The following is an 18,354-nucleotide window of genomic DNA, read 5'->3' as shown; positions in this document are numbered from 1 at the left end:
ATGAAGACACTGACCTACTGCAGACTTCTTGCTGGACATCTTGCCTCCTTTGCTGCTGTGCGTGGTGTTGTCTTTCAGTGCCGTCTCAATCTCCTTCTCCATCAGAACGCCTAGTTCCTGTGCCACAGTGTTCAGGTAGACGTGGTTGAGAAAGGCCAGGATGTTATGTGGTTCTGCAATCCCATTAAGCACCTGTATTTCCTCTCGAAGCATTGAGCAAAGAGTTGGCGAGGCGGTTTGAAAGCCCAGAGTCAGTCTGTCGAAGCCCTTCTCGCCACCTGGGCTGCAGCTCTGGCAGTTTCGGAGAACACGAAGTACAGCCTTGATCTGAAGGTGCTGGTACCAGCTGAGGACCTTTGTATCAGGGTAGAGGAATAACAGTTGCTGAAGGTAAAGGACCTTCTGAGGAACCTTAATCCCAACACACAGTTCTCCTTCAGTTTGGCTTGGTTCAGCCATCATTTGGAGTTTGCCAAGTAAGTGGTTCCGCAATGAGAAACAAACATCATCCCATGCTTCCTGGACCTCCAGGGCGAGGTCATCGCGTGGCATGGACAAGGCGGGGATTGGGGAGTGCTCTTGGGAAGATGCAGGGCAGGAAGCAGGGAAAGCAACACCACACTGAGAAGAAATGCTCAGCAGTAACTGAAGAACGGCCTCTTCAGAAGCCTCCTCTGTCTTCAGCAAGTTTTGCTGTTAAAATATATGAAAGAGAGAATTAAAAATGTCAAGAAATAAATGTGGAATACTATTCCTTAACATGTCACGATGACGTCTGATGGACAGATTGCGTATGACTTTGGTTACCATGGCTCGAAGGAAGTCCAACAGCTCTTGGTGTCCCGTAGCCACTGGTTTCAGGATGCTCAAGTTACGCTGACTAAACCACTGGAGGCATTCTACTGGACTGGGCACTCTCTCTCCGCTGCAGGACTCACCAACCTTGGCCTGCAGTTCCTTAAGGTTCTGCTCAATACTAGAATCAAATAAACAAACACACACTCTCATGCAGGAGTACAAACTTCTAGTCTTGAATGTCAGTGATGTATTTTCTAGTGCTGTCAAATAGATTAATCGTGATTAATCACATATAACATAAAAGTTTCTGTTCATATAATTATATATAATATATAATACATTATTATACATATATGTGTATATCTTTTTTATACATATATAAATATAGAAATGTTTTTATATATTTTTTGTATATATATACATATTAACAAAAACTTTTACGTTAGATGCGATTAATAGATTTGACAGCACTAGTAGTATTTTTCATTGCTAACATTTACTTAATGACACAAAAGCAACTTATTGGAATAATAAAATAGTCATAATATGTCACAGTGTTAAAGGATTTGTTCCCCTGGCTCAGTTGGGTCAGTAGATCAGATTCCTACTTCCCCTGCAAACTTGTTTGCAGATGCCACAAAGATAACTAAATAATAATAAAAAATAATAATAATAAATGTAAACATTTAATTTACTACTAGTTGCTGTTTTAATAATTTGGGAGACACAAAATTTGAATCCAGCCAGCCTTTTGTCCTGATCCTTTTCTCTCACCTTCTCCTGTCTGACAAATGAACTAAATATAGACTAAATATAATCTTTGTCTGACTTTATATTGTGCAGTTGATGGACTTTCAGGATTGAAATAACTTTTATACCCCCTCAAAATGTAAGAAACATTTCCAATTGTTACATGTCAGCTGTCTCTTTATACTCCAGCATCCTCCGGGTACTCTTCACTCTACAGCTGATATCAGCCATATCAGGCCTAATGAACACAGACATCAATATATCAGTTGTGTGTGCGTGTGTGTCTGCATGTGGCACGTCTCTCTCAACGAGACAGGATGAGCCGATCTTCTTCATAACCACACGGCATCAGCACTTCTGTCTCCTTCTGTCCATGAAAAATGAGACGTGACACAAAGCCGTAAAGCCATACAGGTATATACGCGACGCGTGCACACACACACGCACACACACACTCTTACAAAGCACTGCTGTAAACACTACGGTAATGCACGAGTCCAGATGCCTTCGAATGGCAGCTTATTAAATTCCATTTAAACCTGACACGATTTTACTTCCTGGAAAAAAATAGAGCAAACATAAAGTGAACATAAAGGGTTGTTAATTTTAACGATACGCAGCTGAATAATGTAGAAAGCAAAGATGAAGAGGGCTCTTTTCGTTGGTTAAAATGCAAGGTTGCCGACAGGAATCCAACAAATGTGTCTCTTTTTGTAGTAAAAAGGAAATATGTGTGACGAGAGGACATGAAGGTGCTGACAGACCGGGCTGGAAAAGCAAATCTTCCCATTCTGTTTAATGAACAGCCTAAAGCTCGCTGTAAAAACACAAGCGCTAACAGGGAGCATAAAAATTCTGTTTTACACACTAAAGATGCTGTCGACACAGACACACAAACAAAACCGCCCTTTTATAGGTGAAATTCCGCTTATAGTCGGTGCGTGTTGACAAAAGCAGCCAAATTCTATTAAAATGTGTGGATTTACTTCACTTTTAGTGTTTGTTTTATCAGTTTGGTATATTTTGAGCAGTTTTTTTAGGAACTATTGTGTTTATGGGGCGCTCTGAAAAAGTTCACACCAATTATTTGTTGCCCTGTTTTTTTGTTAACATTGTTAACTCAAAGATATCGCTAGCTTAGCTCTTATACATTAGTTAAGTGTAGCCATCTAGAGTTAGCAGAAAGGCAGATATACTGACTAAGTCTGTTTAATGTTTCTAATAAAATAAGGATTTGTGCTCAGAGCCGGTGCTGAGCCAGGCGTCGCCCCAGGACTCTGCTCAAACAGCAGGGTCTAAACGAGCTTCCATCTGTGCAGCCACAAAGCGCTAAAACTTCATAAAAGTCTCATCTCTCATCCGCACACACTCCCGCCACTCGCCAACGCTTGCGTAATCCTTTGTGTATTGACGCTGGATGGGGTCAGCGATCACTGAAGGCGAGTCACGGACAGTGTTGGTCTGAGCACTCATGAGGACTGGCATCAATCAAAGGAGCAGCAGCTGTCAAACTTCTGCCCGACTGCCACTGATGTGTCAGAGTTTCACATTCAACAAGAAATATTTAAGGGACATGCCTCAAATATGAATAGATTATCACAAGAATGGCTATGAAATTAATTGTTTTTCTAAATAAATAAATAAATACGGTTTTGAGAAACAAGTTAACATTTTCAATTAAGTCTATACAAAGCATTAAAGACCCCCTGTGGTGAAAATCAAGTTTTTAATGTTGTTTGTAGTGTAGCTTTAAGACAAACCATGTGCAGATTCATAAGCCAACACCATTGCTGAGTATTATCGCCTTAAAACTGCAGTGAAAAAAAGAAGGTTTGAAATCGCCTCGCTGGTGTTTCTTATGTCACAAACTATCTTGTAACTATCTTGTCAACGAGTGGGCGGGCTTACGCATATCATTACTATGCTGCGAAGTCTCAAGAGAAGCAAGGTTATCCAAGTATATTTTTCTGTTGATATTAAAAATTTGGTACATTGATGTATATTACGATGTTATGATGAACTATGCCTTTCTCCGCTGATGTTCTAAGTTGTTCAAAGTGTTTCTTAGGATGCTGATTTAAGAAGGCAGCTGTCTGACTCAGAGATGGCGAACAGGAACATGGTTTGTGTAACATTACCAACGCATTATTAGCTGTTTGATAATGTAGTCAAGCAAAAGGCTAATCATATTAATTACTGTTATGTGCTTACCATTGTAGAGAGCGATACATGAAACGCATTACCATTCTGACGACTTGTAGACGAGCCTGTATAAATCACTCTTCCAATTCTTCTTCTGAATCAGTTTCTGGTTCAAAGGTATATGGCTGGATTAAACCAGTATTTCCACTTGCCAATTGTGCAGTGTTTTCTACAGTAAAGTTGACCTAGTGGATCAGGTATTCTGAGCTTGTGTGAGCGAGTGGAGGTGGGGCTAATTTGCATATTCATACTATTTTAAATGGGTCACTGCATTGTTTTATCATGTTTCCTGGGGTGCACTTATAATGTTAGTATGATTTTTACATCAAAATTGTCATAATTTAGAAATAAAAGGCATTTTTCCTACCCTGATTTCAGCACTCTATTTAACTCTGTTTTGGAACAACAGTTAAAATACATTATACTATTTACCATTCATCGTTACACTTTATAAAATACTTGATTACACATGATGTAACCCATGAAATTTAGCACTGATCATGTGTTTTAATAGATTACTCTTTAAAGGTACCGGTATAATTATGAATAAAACGTAATACAACTGTGATCACAATTAGTTATGATTTCCTACAACTTATTGTTACTGTACATATACTGAAAATTATCTAAATAAAAAATATCGGTAAATAGCTATGAAGTATTGATAAAAAGACAAAGCACACTTTCATCTGACCTCACCTGAAGAGGTGTGCTAACCCCCTCCAGATTTATCAGATCCAATAACACAATTTTCACTGACTCTGAGAGCCACACAGGATGAGGCAGACAGAGAGAAAGAGTCTCAGAGAAACACACTAAATAAAGCCAAAAAGGCAGTCAACAGCCTCACACGCACACAAAAAAATTCCCTGATTAATCTACCCTTTAAATCAAACAACAACAAAAGGAGAAGTTGAAAGGAATTTCAGGGAGACCAGCTCCACACAAAACCCTGAGCGCAGAGACTAGCAAAAGCTCCCTTAAGCCCCATTCTCTGCTTCCTCCCTGTCTGCCAATCACGCTTCCAAAAACTGTAATTGTTTTTCAAATCCGCACAAACCAGACATGACAGACCAGGTAAAGAGAGAGAGAGAGGGTGTGGGGTAGAACAAGAGGACTAGAAAGCAAGAGAGGCAACGGGAGTCTTTTATTAAATATGATGGCATGTTTCACAGCTCTCTGCCTTACAGAAACCCAATACACTGATTAGTCAGCGCTTTGACGTTATCTTAAGTTCCTTGTCAAAATTAATTTAGTGTGGGTGGGCTGTCGCGCTCCAGGAGAGAGAAGCGGAGAAGGAAATAGCAGGGTGATAGGGAGGGAGAGGAAAAGATCTCTTTCAAATAAGCCTCAGCTTCAGTGAGCACCAAGTCATGTGCCCAGGAAACAAATAGCCTATCTAGGAGCTATCAAAGAAGGCCTCTCTTTCCCCGAATACGGAGTACCCAATGAGACCCGTGAAAGTGGATCCCGTCGACTCAAGATCTGGCCCGCTTAGCCTCCTCTAGTGCCAAACCCCCAACGGGTTATTTGTCAGGACTCACACTAGCTCACACACACAAGGTAAATTGGCACGCTGCTGCGGCTATCTTCCGTAAGCCGGGGTGAAATCCGAAGCCTGGCCTCCCGTCGCTGGACTATGGCTGACACTTCATTAGGGGCCGGCGTACTGCCGGTGGCCTCCCTGAGTGTCAGATTTGATAAAGCTTAATGGATAACAGTGTTTCAATTTGGGAGATTCCAGGCTGTTTGACAGGCTATCTTAATCTCCTTCAATTAGGAAACAGCTCTTAGGCAAATCTCCGACATCCTAGAGCCGAGAGGAGGCAGCCTGTCGGCTGACCCTTAAATGGGTTAGGACCGCAAAATGAGGCGGTCAGTCGCAAATTCTCTGGTTTCCCATTCTTTTCTAGAACTTGTCCTTGGATAAGTGGATTAGGAAGCAGGTGTATAGCACGGCTTTGGCCCACCCTAGTGGAGGTCACGGAGAAGGGCGAAGTCTTCGCCCGCCTCCATCCGCAACGGCTCTGCTCCGACTGACCACCAGGTCTTCACCCCGTCTGCCCGCCCGCCTGCCCACCCCCCCCATCTCTATCTCTCTCTTCTCAGCGCAATTCCCTATTATCCAGGTTCTTTGTTCTTATAATGGTTCCCCATCTTCCACCTTTCTCCAAGAACACAAAATAACCCTTTAATGCTTAGAGAGGCAGAAAAACTGTCTCGGCCTTCAGTAATAATCCTTGAATTACCCACACAAGGGTTTTCGTTTCAAGATGTGGAATCTTCAATTATTACTTTCCCATTTGGAGAGGAGAGAGGCCGGACAGACAGGAATGAGAACGTGTGTCTAATGGCAGGGGGGAGTAAGACCGCCTTTGTTCACGCACAACACATTTAGCGTAGACCCTTCTGGTCTGTGCGTGTCCTCAGAACAACATAAAGGATAAAAGCATGGCAGAGATAGATTTTTCAGAGCGGGCAGGCGGCACAATGGAAAGAGGTGAGGTGGAGGAGGAAAAAAACAGAGATCTAGTCATGAGAAGCATGTCCTCCAAAACTACCGACGCAGGTGAGATTCTACGGTGCATTATCTGCATAAAGCGATTATGAATTAAAACAAAGCGAGAGAAACAAGTTCAGGGACACTCCTCAACATGTCCTTCATCGACAACAAAACCTCAATATCTGATAATGCCACAACCGTCCATCAAATTGGAAAAAAGGATGCCTAACTCTAGCTTGCATTCAGAATGTGTTTAAGTTTATTGATTTCAGATGAAGTGGTAAGCTATTCATCAAGCCTCAATTAATCATGCGGTCTCAATTTTACTGGAGGAAGCATCTGTGGAAATAACAGCTCTGCAAATGAAGTGCCATACAATGTCCACTCAAGCACCAAACAACTGCTACCAGCCTGCATTTACATCTCTTAAACTTCTCAAACAGTGCTGAAATAGGCAATTCATGCAGTATACTTGTAGTACAAACATGTTGGTCATATATCTGTAAATGGATGCGTTTTTAGATCAGGCTGATCAATAATCTTCTTTAGAACCAGAACCTTTAAGACCGAATAGGGTGATCAGATTTCCCATGGTGGACAGGATGGATTCTCAAACTTATTTCTACTTTCTAACTTGTTTGCATTTATAAAATCTCTCAGCACTGGAGGTCCCCATTCTAAACGACTTACCAAAATACAATGTGAAGTATCTTCAGCCACACTGATCCATTACTGTAACATATTTGTTTATTTATTATTAAGCCCTGTTTGTAGCTATCTCTGCACATTAAATTGGGATAGGAGAATGCATTGTAACACTTAACAATTGCACACCTCACCTCCAAGGACAACATTGTGTAAAAATGTGAGTCCTCTAGTCCACTGACCTGCAGGCATTGAGTCTGAGTTTCTCCTCTGTGTCTCTGATCAGGTTCTGGATGTCCACCTCACCAGGGATTCCTTCCACCTGCAGCTCCACAAATGCATGGTCATGCAGGAAGTCACCTTTCCAGTCCATTTTTTTCCTACAAAAAATAAATACTGGTAAAAATTAAGAACTTTCGGTTACACTTTATTTTAAGGTGTCATTGTTACAGTTTAATTATACATTTAAGTACTGAGTAATATTAATTAACTGCATGTACTTACAATAGGATTAGGGTTTGGTTGAAGGTTATTTGCATGTAATTATGCACAATGTTATTACTATAGTAAGTGCGTGTTATCGAACTTTCTTTCCTACTTTAAAAACAAACATCAGCCCTTATATTCATATACTGTATATTCAGACTATAAGGGAAATCACAGCTGTTCAGTTGCTCTGGTTAAGGAATTACAATTATTATACAAGCAACTTGAGGTGTGTTCACACCAGGAATGATTATTATAAAGATAACTATAACGATAACTGTATTAGTGTCCACACCAAGGAATGATAAAGTTCTGTTTAAAAGAGCGTGCCGATTTAAATGCTCAAAGGCAGGAAGATTCTGATTGACTGTCAATGTTTTTTATTGTTCATCGGCTGGAAAAAAGAAATTCTAAAAGTGTTTCCAACGATAACCTTCCTCTGTGTTATTAGCATTATAGCTGAGGTGTAGACTTCCCTATTATCATAGAATTAGAATGATTATTCAAACTTTATACTTATATATTTATAGTTATCATCCTTGGTGTGAACAGCCCTTTAGGGCTTGTTTCATCAGAAAGTGCACATTTTGCAGTCACAGTTTGCATTTTTTGGGATTATTTCTAGAATATAGCAGTGGTTTTGGATTGCTAATGTTTGGGATCACATACATGCTGTAATTCTGACACATTCCAAGTGGTGCTTGCTGCAAAGCCAAATGAGTCGTGCTTGACCTAGTCCAGCTCCACCTCTGTGGATCAAAGGGGTGGAGCTTAACCTAATTAGGTTTAGAGATAGTTTAAGGTTTGGGTTAGGGTGAGATTGGACCTTCTAGCTCCACTGATAAGGTCCAGAGAGGTGGAGATGGATGTCAAGCTCCACCCATTTCCTCTCACACATTCTGTCCCATGTTTCTGTCTTTCCTGGGACATTCCATACTCCAATGACGGCCCAAATGCATTTTCCCCTGTCCTGCGTGCACTTTTCAGAGAGATTTATTCATTAATATCCACCTGTTTCATATAATCAATGTTTTATTGGCAATTGTCCATCATTAATCATAAACCCACCCCATACTGAAAGGATCAGAGGTTACTTTTTGGTAAGTGGTTTTTTTTAGTTTTTTTGGTAAGGGGGGTAAGGAAAGTTGAGGTTGTTTATTTTATTTTATTTTATTAAATCTGGTAACATAATTGAAACATAAAGAAGAACACTGCCTCTGCTGCACATTACTGTATTGGGTAAAACAATCTATAAAGCTCCATTTCACACCTATTCAGGGCACCAAAACCTACATTGTAGCCGTAGCCAGTAAAAAGAAAAGAAGTGGGAAAAAAATAATGGATGTCTGCTTGTGTATTGCATTTGTCGGAATGGGATCAAATGTAAGCTTGAAAAGAGAAGCCTTTATGTTTGATGAAACATCCTCGAACACACATGACGTCCCCTTACGCGAAATGATTTGATTTCACCTCCAACAAGATCCTTATCAGTGGCTGCGCGTCAAAGCGCAGCTGGAACAAGGCGCTAGTTATCATCTGCCATAAATATTTCTAGTCTCAATCCATTGCTTTTCATCTATCCACCTCCCTCTCTGCGTCAAGCTGGAGTGCCATTCAATTTACAGTACAGCTCGGGTGGTAATACATGCATATCGGAAAGAGCGGCCTCGCGTTATTACAAGATGCCGTCGGGATATAGACTGACACATCTTCTTGCCCTCGCTTTAAATAAACAATCCATCTGGCCTCAGATTGCTATAAAGCCCTCAATGTTCAAGTCTTGCTCCGCACAGATCCAGTGTGTGCCAGCGAGAGAAAGACTGTATCAACGTCGTCATCGCAAGTCAAGTGGAGTGTAATGGAGAGTGTCAGTGTCAATTTGGCTTTGCTGGCGCCCTTCTCCCCTTCATCTGGGCTGATTTTAATAATCCCTGTCAAACACCAAACAGCTCGCACTTCCTCTCAGACACGACAGCCCTTTCTCCTCTCGCAGACAGAAATCTCAACATTAATTTAGCCCGCACAAAGGGAAAGGCTGTCCAGCTGGACAAATATTATTTCCCTTACTTGACAGACTCCGAAGTTAAGCTTGCATGTTATTATTTTCTAAACTCTATTCAAGCTCCGACTACTGTCTAAGGGGAAAGAGTGAAGAGAGAGAAAGTGACTTGTGTAGGTTTTTAAGACATAGGATTAGGAACCAAACAGTGTAATTACACTGGGACCGTCTGCGTCAATGTCTGTGCGCGCGCACGAGTGTGTGTAGCCGATGTTACAAAGGGATGCGCATCATCGCCCGTGTCTCATCCACATGAGAGTTGTGGGAAAAGTGTCAGGTTCATGCTGTCACCACATAGGGCCCAATTAGGCAGATGCACCCTCCATTTCCTTTGTCTTGTTATCTATTTTGAACTCAAATGTTGTGGAGTCCCAGAGTAGTTCTGAAAGCTGCCATACAAGGAAGAGAGCTGGTGTTGTGCATAAGTGTGTGTGTGTGTGTGTGTGTGTGTGTGTGTGTGTGTGAGAGAGGGAGAGAGAGCTGGGGCAGATGTATTCTCTCGACACTTAAAGACACACTAGTGTTTCTCTGCATGTCTACCCTTACAAACTGTTCCCCACGCAGACTGGAGGTAGTGGTGTGAAATATTAAGCAGCCAGTGCCTCTGCTTTAAAACCGCCTAAAAAAGGTTTTTCTTATCATGTTGTAGCTCCCAAAACTCATAAATAAAGCTTTTGGGATATTAAATATATTAAAGAAGTGCATTGTTTTACTCTAAAATGGTGAGAAGGTTGTTGGCTGCATGTTGAGACAGGCCAAACTGCACAATATTCATAGTTCATACAATGCAGGTGAACATGAAAAAGGAAAGAAAAGAATTGGACGAAAGTAAGAAAAAAGTTCCGGGGAAATAAATCCAGTCTGCGTGAGGGTTGTGTTTATTGCCTATGTGCATGTTGTTGTTTTTTGCTAAATGACGACTTCTGAATGGAATAATGGTCCGCTCAGACAGGTATATTCTATGCAATTGTGTTGATAAAAAAAAAAAAAAGATCCATTTCTAGTTTCAACATTATTTGTTGTTCAGATATTAATCTTTAAAAAGTATCAGCTGTTTGCAAAGTGACCCACATTTGGTTTTTGGCCATTGCAAATGTGTTTACTCGTGGAACCGCATTAAGATCTCCATATCTGGGATTGAATCATAGAGCCGTAAAATTAAAATACCAAAAGAAATGCTTGTAAAAAAAACAAAATATAAAAGGATACTAAGATATCTTGGTAACACTTCACAATAAGGTTTCATTTTTTAACATTAGTTAGCCTAATGTATTAACTAACATGAACTGATCATAAGCAAAACATGTGTTACTGTATTTGTTAATCTTTGTTAATGTTAGTTAATAAGAATACAGCTGCTCATTGTTTGTTCATGTTACTTCAGATGAGACCAGTTTAGATTCTGGGTCTTAACAAACTTTCCTTTTGGTATCTTCATTTAAAGGCCCTTGATGGTTCAATCCCAGAGATATGGAGATCTTAATGCGGCTCCATGAGTAAACTGGTCAATTGTCAGTGGTCAAAAACCAAATGTGGGTCACTTTGCATACATACTTTTTTCTTTTTCTTTTTTTTAAAGAGGAATCTAAAGAACAAATAATGTTAAAATGAAATGTATCTCATGTTTTTCTATCAGCTCAGTTGCATAGAATATACCTTTCTGAGTGCCATAAATAGGCCTATTCTTTTTCTAAAGTTGTCACTCTTAAAGTATTCAAGATACTGTATTTTCTCAACTTTTCTTTTGGAATCTTCATTTTTAAGGCCCTATACGGTTCAATCTCATAGATATGGGGATCTCAAAGCAGCAGCTCCATGTTAAAATTGTTGAATTTGACCCATTTCAATGGTCAAGAATCAAATGTAGGTAACTTTTAAAAAAGCTGATATAGTTAGGCTAATGTGTTTAAAGAAAAATGTCTGAAAAACAAATAGGCCTAATACTGAAACTAGAAATGTATCTCGTTTCCCTCTATCAAAACAATTGAATACAGCACACCTCTCTGAGAGCCAAAAACAAACATTTTCCAAAGTTTAGGCTACATGTCTTTAATTCAAGAAGTGTTAAAGATATCTTAATGTCATTTTAGATTCTTGTTTCTATGAAACTTTTCTTTTGGAATCTTCATGTTTAAGGCCCTATATGTTTCAATCTCATATAGGGATGTCAATGAGGTAACGTATAGTTACGATACTACGTATTTGAACTCTTGGTAGCTTCAGATGCTGTTAAAATGAACAAAATCCCATCTTCCAAATATCCCTAGAACTGATTCAGATAAAGATTCTTATAAATACACTTTTGAGAGCAAGTTAATGTGCATCAACCTAACCATTTTCAGTAGATTTTTGGTACGGTTATGTTTTATGCAATTATTTTGATAGAGGGAAACAAGATAGCCTACATTTCTAGTTCAAACCTTAGTTATTCTTCAGACATTGCCCTTTAAATGCAGTGCGTATCAGCTGTGTGCAAAGTGAACCACATTTGGTTTTCGATCACTGAAAATAGGTCAAATTCAACTATTTGAACATTCAACTGCTTTGAGATCCTCATATCTATGGGACTGAACTATAGTAGGGCTTTGAAAATGAAGGTTTCAAAAGAAAAGTTTATTATCAGAATCTAGAAGGATATTAAGATATCTTGAATACCTATGAATACCTACTAAAGTTACGGGAATGCAAACTTTATTTATGGCACTCAGACAGGTATGTTCTATGCAATTGTGATGATAGAAAAACCTTTCTAGTTTTCTCTTTTAAAAGAAAAAAGTATCAGCTGTATGCAAAGTGACCCACATTTGGTTTTTGACCACTCAAAATGTGTACAACTGGCACTGAAGAATCAAGGGCCTTAATACTTCTTGAGTTACAGGCATGCGAACTTGAGAAAACTTTTTTTTAAATAAAATATTGATGCTGCCATCTTTTCACCCTTTAATTTAGCTCCAAATCTCAGGTGAAAAGTGTCATTTTGAACCCCCTAGAGCTACAAAATAGTGGATAACTCAGTGATTATACATCTGTGACATTTAATATTTTGGCTTTCATCACTATTGCATAGAATAAAAAAATATTAACAAAATCAAAAATTTGAGATGGGGAAGTTTCTGAAAAGGTTGATTTGACACGGAATTACCCTACTATAAAGTGTTACGATATCTTTAATACTTCTTGAGTTACAGGCATTCAAACACAAGAAGTGTTTTTCCTTAATTTTGACCTGTCACCGTTAGCATAAGAAATTTGACATTTTGATACCTCTCTACAAAATAGTGGAATAGTCAGTAAAAAATGCATTCATTACTTTTAATATTTTGGCTTTCACTTTTGTATTTCAGAAATGTAGCCTACTTCTACAAATGTCTGAAAGGAAGTTAATGTGCCTCAACTTGGCCATTTCAGTGTATGTTTAGTAATTTGCACAGCAATATTATTCAAATATGTTGAATGCGGTTGTTTTGATAAAAGGAAAAAAGATACAATTGTGTTGATGAGATCCATTTCTAGTTTTAACATTATTTGTTCTTCAGACATTACTCTTTAAAGACATTAAGTATCAGCTGTTTGAAGAGTCACCCACATTTTCATAGTTTTTGTTGACTGAAAATGTGTCCAATTTAACATTTTACTCATGGAGCAACATTGAGATCCCAATATCTGTGGTAATGAACAATAAAATAACTTTAAAATGAAGATGCCATAAGAAAGGTTTGTAAAGAACCAAAATCTAAAATGATATTAAGATAGTTTTTATAGCCTACTTCTTGAGTTACAGGCATGCATGCTTTGGGGGGAAAAAAACATGAAGAGCGCTTTTTCCCATTTTTTTACTGTCGACATTTGCATTATAATGCAACAAGGATTGCTTACCTCACGTCATCCGATTTTACTAATAGTCCTATGTGTAAAAATAAAACAATGATGCAGCCATCTTTCTAAATCTTTACTCAATACATTTTCATCCATGACATTTTAATTTGATGGCCTTCATCTGATAAAAATATGAACAAAATAGATGAACAGCATGTCACACCAAATCACATCACTTCCTGAAAGTTTTTCATGTCAACAACCCTTCATCTAGACCTAGATCTAATTATAGTTGGAAATGCCCCCCTTTTGTGAATAATTTGTAAGTATTGTTTCAAATCACCATTTAATGTGGAATTATGTACTTATGTAATTTTGCTTTGACCTTGCACACAGCTTAGAGCACACCTGTTGCTCAAGTGCTTAAGTAACACTGCGGTTTTGTCAAAGCAATTACCTATTGTACTTCATCACCACTTATGGGACACTCCACTATCAAACCACACAGACACACACACACACCTGTAACTTAAATACAAAAACACTGAGGTTAACGCAAAGTACACAGTACCTTTCCAAGCTGTGATTTCAGAGGCTCTTCATCACATTAAATCCAAGAGCAATGAAGGACGAGCAAGGGCTAAAATCCAAGCAGACTTGTCAGATGCATTTCTTCCCAAATCTTTACTTTTCATTGCAGTGAAATGATCTAAACGATCTTAGAAGTGTTTGCTATAGCAATCAAATCTAAAAGCATGGGTCTAATAGTATCAAATAATTCTAGTAAATGGACAGTCTCATAGTCTTTTCTTCCATTCTCAGCAGAGAGCACTAATGGAGGGAGACTGCGAGTGTTTTAATGGGAACGTGAGGAAGAGTGTCTTTCATGTCAAGTCATTTATATCGATCCACAACATCAGATTGCAGACTAAAGTGTCGTATAAGATTAAAAGGCTTTCAGATGGTTAAAAAACATGCTGTCAAGCTCGCTCACTGAGATGAATATATAACTGTTCAGCCGTCGCATCCGTTTGTTTATAAACACGTGATGACGCGCTGCTATGTTTCTCAAGCGCAAAGCGTCTCTGACAACCAACCGGAAGAACATCTGAATTTCCGTGTTACGGAACAGACTAAATCATTAAGAAAAGAGGGGAGCGTCTACTTGTTACTGTTATAATGTCCTTCTCATTCGTTGTTTTTACTTCAGAATTAATCTCATTTTTAATGTATTTATTTTTACAGGCATTTTCTTTAACTGCATGCGCCTCAAATTGGAGATAATATTATTTAAGTGATTTAGAACATAGTGGTCACCCCTTATTATAACGTGGTTAGGCTTCACACTGTACGCTAGTTTTGAAAGTGCAACTAAACTTAGCAAAATGACAGAAACAACGAAACGGAAAAATATCTAATCGATCTAGTTTTACAGTTAGTGTCATATTACTTGTGTTTTGTATGTGTTATATATACAGTACTGGAGGAGTCGTTCGATATAATGCGAATGGCCAGTGATGACATTTGGCGCGCTGCTGTGTTAAGAGCGAGATCAGACTCTGTAATTCGTCATATCAGAGTGATTGCACTGCTTTCTGTTTCAGGTGAGATATAGAAACATTGTACGCATCTTTTGTGAAGATTCCCTTAAGTAAATTAAACTTTTCATGCGATGTTTCCTTTCTGTAGTGTTTGTAAACAGCCAAATCCAATCAATGTAATTTTATTTGAAAGCTGTCATTGGATAACTCATTTATGATGGATATTATTCACATCTCTGTTTTTCACTAGGATGGTAGACGATACATATATCTTTCAAATGTCTGGTATCAAGAGTAATTCCCAGAAAAGACAGTTACTCCAGGGCATCAGACTGCTGGGAGGCAGATACATTGGGGGCTCTGTAAGTATCCTCACCAGTTTCACATAATTCTTTACCCTTAACATAAATTGAGACATCCTTATGAATTATGACATCTGCTTGACATATTGTATTGTACAGTGGCCCTGAAATATCTGGACAGTTTAGTGTTTGACTGATTGCATTAGATAGAAAATATCAAACCAAGTGTGATTTATTTTAAAGAAAGTACGTTACACACAAGCACACATATCAAGCAATATATTTAACAACTTTGTTATGTTTTAAATATTTCAATGATAATATACCAGTTACCTAAAGGTAGGTGGGGAAAATAAGCTAGTTAGTTGTAAGAAAGGCTCTAGTATCATTTTGTTTGCAGAATCTACTAGGCTAATTCAATAACAAGTTTAAGTGTGGCATAACCACTCAAAAGTGCACTGCTATATTATTATATTATACAGCCTTTGTGAATTTCGCACGAGCCCACCTTCTCCTCCATTGCATCAAATGTGTCTTACGTGTGCTGAAAATGATAAAGTGTTGGTGATTAGCCCTGAAAAATGACTCTAATTGCTTCCTGATGTTACAGTGTATTTCGGACTGTATAATTTTGTCCTTGCCCTCAATACCATCTTAATATAGTCACAGATTGTTCTCTCTACTAATTGAACCCCTCATGAGAATAAACTCAACCTCAAAGTTCTTGACCTTTTCCTATCTCATGGTAAGGTTGTAGACCAGATTAGTAAAGTGACTTTATACGTCAGATGAGAAAGATCTTTTCTTGTTTTCTTTTTTTTTAACATAATTTACAGTTCACAATATTTCAATGCCAACATATTTCTGTTCCAGGATTATAAGGAGGCAACAACTCACCTCATCGTCCAAAAAGCTTTAGCAAGTGAAAAGTTTCTCGCAGCCTGTGCTGGAGGTCTGTAATATTGGAAATTGAGACTTGACCGTCATGTGCTTTAATGGATTAAATAATTAATTTGTTGATTGACTATTGCTGTTGAAAAACAGCAATAGTGTGACATATTATTACAGATTAAAATAACTATTTTCTATTTGAATATATTTTAAAATGTTATTTATTTATGTGATGACAAGGCTGAATTTTCAGCATAATTTCTTCAGTCTTCAGTATCACATGATCCTTCAGAAATCAGGTAACATTCTGTATTATTATTATCAATGTTGAAAACAGTTGCTGCTTAACATTTTTGTGGAAATTATTATTATTATTTTTTTTTATATCTTGCCACAAATGTTTGAATGCTATCATTGTTTCCACAAAAATGTTAAACAGCAAAAACTATTTTCAACATTGCTAATAATAATAATAATAAATGTTCCTTGAGCAGCAAATCAGCATATTAGAATGATTTCTGAAGGATCGTGTGACACTGAAGACAATTCAGCTATGCCATCACTGGAATACATACAATTTTTTAATTTAATAAAATAGAAAACAATTATTTTAAGTTGTAATAATATTTCACAATATTACTATTTTACTGTATTTTTGATGCATACGTGAGCATAATAGACTTCTTTCAAAAACATTAAAACATAATAATGTTCCCAAACTGTAACTCAAATGTTGACTATGCTTTCTATTTGTTTCAGGGAAGTGGATAGTCACCCCAGAATTTGTTCTGGACAGTGTGAACCAAATGTCGTGGCTACCAGAGGCTTCATACGAGTTAAACTTAACTGCTCAGACCCCTGAGATACCCAATCCACTGAAAACATGGAGAGAGAGGGTGGCTAACAGCACAGTGTCTGGAGCATTTCAGGTGAGCATCACTATATTGTTAACTCACTTAGAAAACCGCTAAAAGAAATGTTTGACATTTCCCTTTTCCACCTGTAGGACTGGGTAGTGCTTGTTGACATTGATGATCCAACGAGGAGGAGTATGTTTGTCAGGTTAGGATGTACACAGTGAAAACAATTTGTTTAGACAACATGATTTGGGCTTTCAATGATGATATTTAGCTGGAGGCTCATGTTGAAATTGCTAATGTGACTTTTGCAAACCACTTTTTGTTTGCAGGATATTAAAAGCAGGCAGAGCTGTTGTCTACACAGACTGGCTAAAATCATATGCTGTAACTCACGTGTTATCCAACAACACATCCGATGAGAGAGCCGAGAAGTGTGGAATCCCTCACCATAAAGTCAGCTATGTAGCCAAACATCTTTTTGGGGTATAGTAACTTTTTGTATTGTACGTTTTTTTAAGGAGTAGTTCATCCAAAAGTGACACATTTGTCATTGTTAACTCGCCTCATGTCATTCCAAACCTGTTGTGTTGTGTTCTTTCATGGAATGTAAAAGAAAGACTGTTTTCCATACAACAGAATCATATAGTGACTAGGTGTCGTCAAACTCCAAACAGAACAAAAAGGCCCCATAAAAAAAAAATTGTTCATAGAGCGCATGTGCATCTGCATGTTATGGACATAACACCTTGGGTAGGTGTGTCTTGACGTGCAAAAGTTTGATGCCCATGGCACTAAACAATGTCTTGGAATATTGCAGACAAGTAATATTTAGTATACTTTTTTCACCTGGCCACTGCTATATCACTTGTTTGTTGTATTGAAAAGATCAGCATCAGCATTTTGCAAAACATCTAAAAATTATAGAGGTGAAACTACATGGCGAGTAAATACTTTTTTTCAGTAATCATCATTTTTCTCTCATAAGTCTCATACTAAATTGGACTTAAAATATAAAAATATTTAATATTAAATATAAAAATGTATTCTCTTGTTCATTAGCAGTAATGTTTTTTTTTAAATAAATGCTTTTATTTAGCAAGGATCATTACATTGCTCAAAATTGACAGTAAAGATTTCTATTTCAATTGAATCCTGTTCTTGTGAACTTTTTATTCATCACAAAAAATTGTATTTCAACAAAAATACTAAGCAACACAACTGTTTTCAACAATGATAATAATAAGAAATGTTTCTTAAGTATCAAATCAGCATATAAGAATGATATCTGAAGGATCATGTGACTGGAGTAATGATGCTGAAAATTCAGCTTTGGCTTCAGGAATAAATTACATTTTAAAATATATTAAAATTACTATATTACTGTTTTGCTGTGTTTTTGAAAAAAATAAATGCAGCCTTGGTGAGCATAAGAGATTTCAGTAACACTTCACAATAAGGTTTCATTAGTTAAAGTTAGCTAACTACATTAGTTTACACAAAC

At 37.8% G+C, this 18,354-nt stretch overlaps 2 protein-coding genes across 2 annotated transcripts in view; one reads left to right on the top strand and one right to left on the bottom strand.

The window, feature by feature from the left end:
- The window catches only part of kiaa0825 (KIAA0825 ortholog), a 141,340-nt gene extending 126,994 nt beyond the window's left edge, over positions 1-14,346 (bottom strand). The window contains exons 1-4 of the mRNA XM_084414064.1: positions 13,831-14,346; positions 7,141-7,278; positions 808-976; positions 15-693 (exon numbers count right to left, since the gene is read on the bottom strand). Coding sequence (XP_084270190.1) covers positions 15-693; positions 808-976; positions 7,141-7,271 — 979 coding nt within the window. The 5' untranslated portion in view covers positions 7,272-7,278; positions 13,831-14,346. The remainder of the gene's footprint in view (positions 1-14; positions 694-807; positions 977-7,140; positions 7,279-13,830) is intronic.
- A 263-nt stretch (positions 14,347-14,609) lies between these two features.
- Positions 14,610-18,354, top strand: part of slf1 (SMC5-SMC6 complex localization factor 1) — a 37,425-nt gene continuing 33,680 nt past the window's right edge. The window contains exons 1-6 of the mRNA XM_084413252.1: positions 14,610-14,863; positions 15,051-15,162; positions 15,976-16,054; positions 16,753-16,922; positions 17,000-17,055; positions 17,183-17,336. Of these exons, the coding sequence (XP_084269378.1) occupies positions 15,052-15,162; positions 15,976-16,054; positions 16,753-16,922; positions 17,000-17,055; positions 17,183-17,336 (570 nt within the window). The 5' untranslated portion in view covers positions 14,610-14,863; position 15,051. The remainder of the gene's footprint in view (positions 14,864-15,050; positions 15,163-15,975; positions 16,055-16,752; positions 16,923-16,999; positions 17,056-17,182; positions 17,337-18,354) is intronic.

The sequence above is a fragment of the Rutilus rutilus genome (assembly GCF_951802725.1).
Source record: "Rutilus rutilus genome assembly, chromosome: 7".
Classification (NCBI taxonomy): Eukaryota; Metazoa; Chordata; class Actinopteri; order Cypriniformes; family Leuciscidae; genus Rutilus; species Rutilus rutilus.
This window is presented reverse-complemented; position numbering and strand designations above follow the sequence as displayed.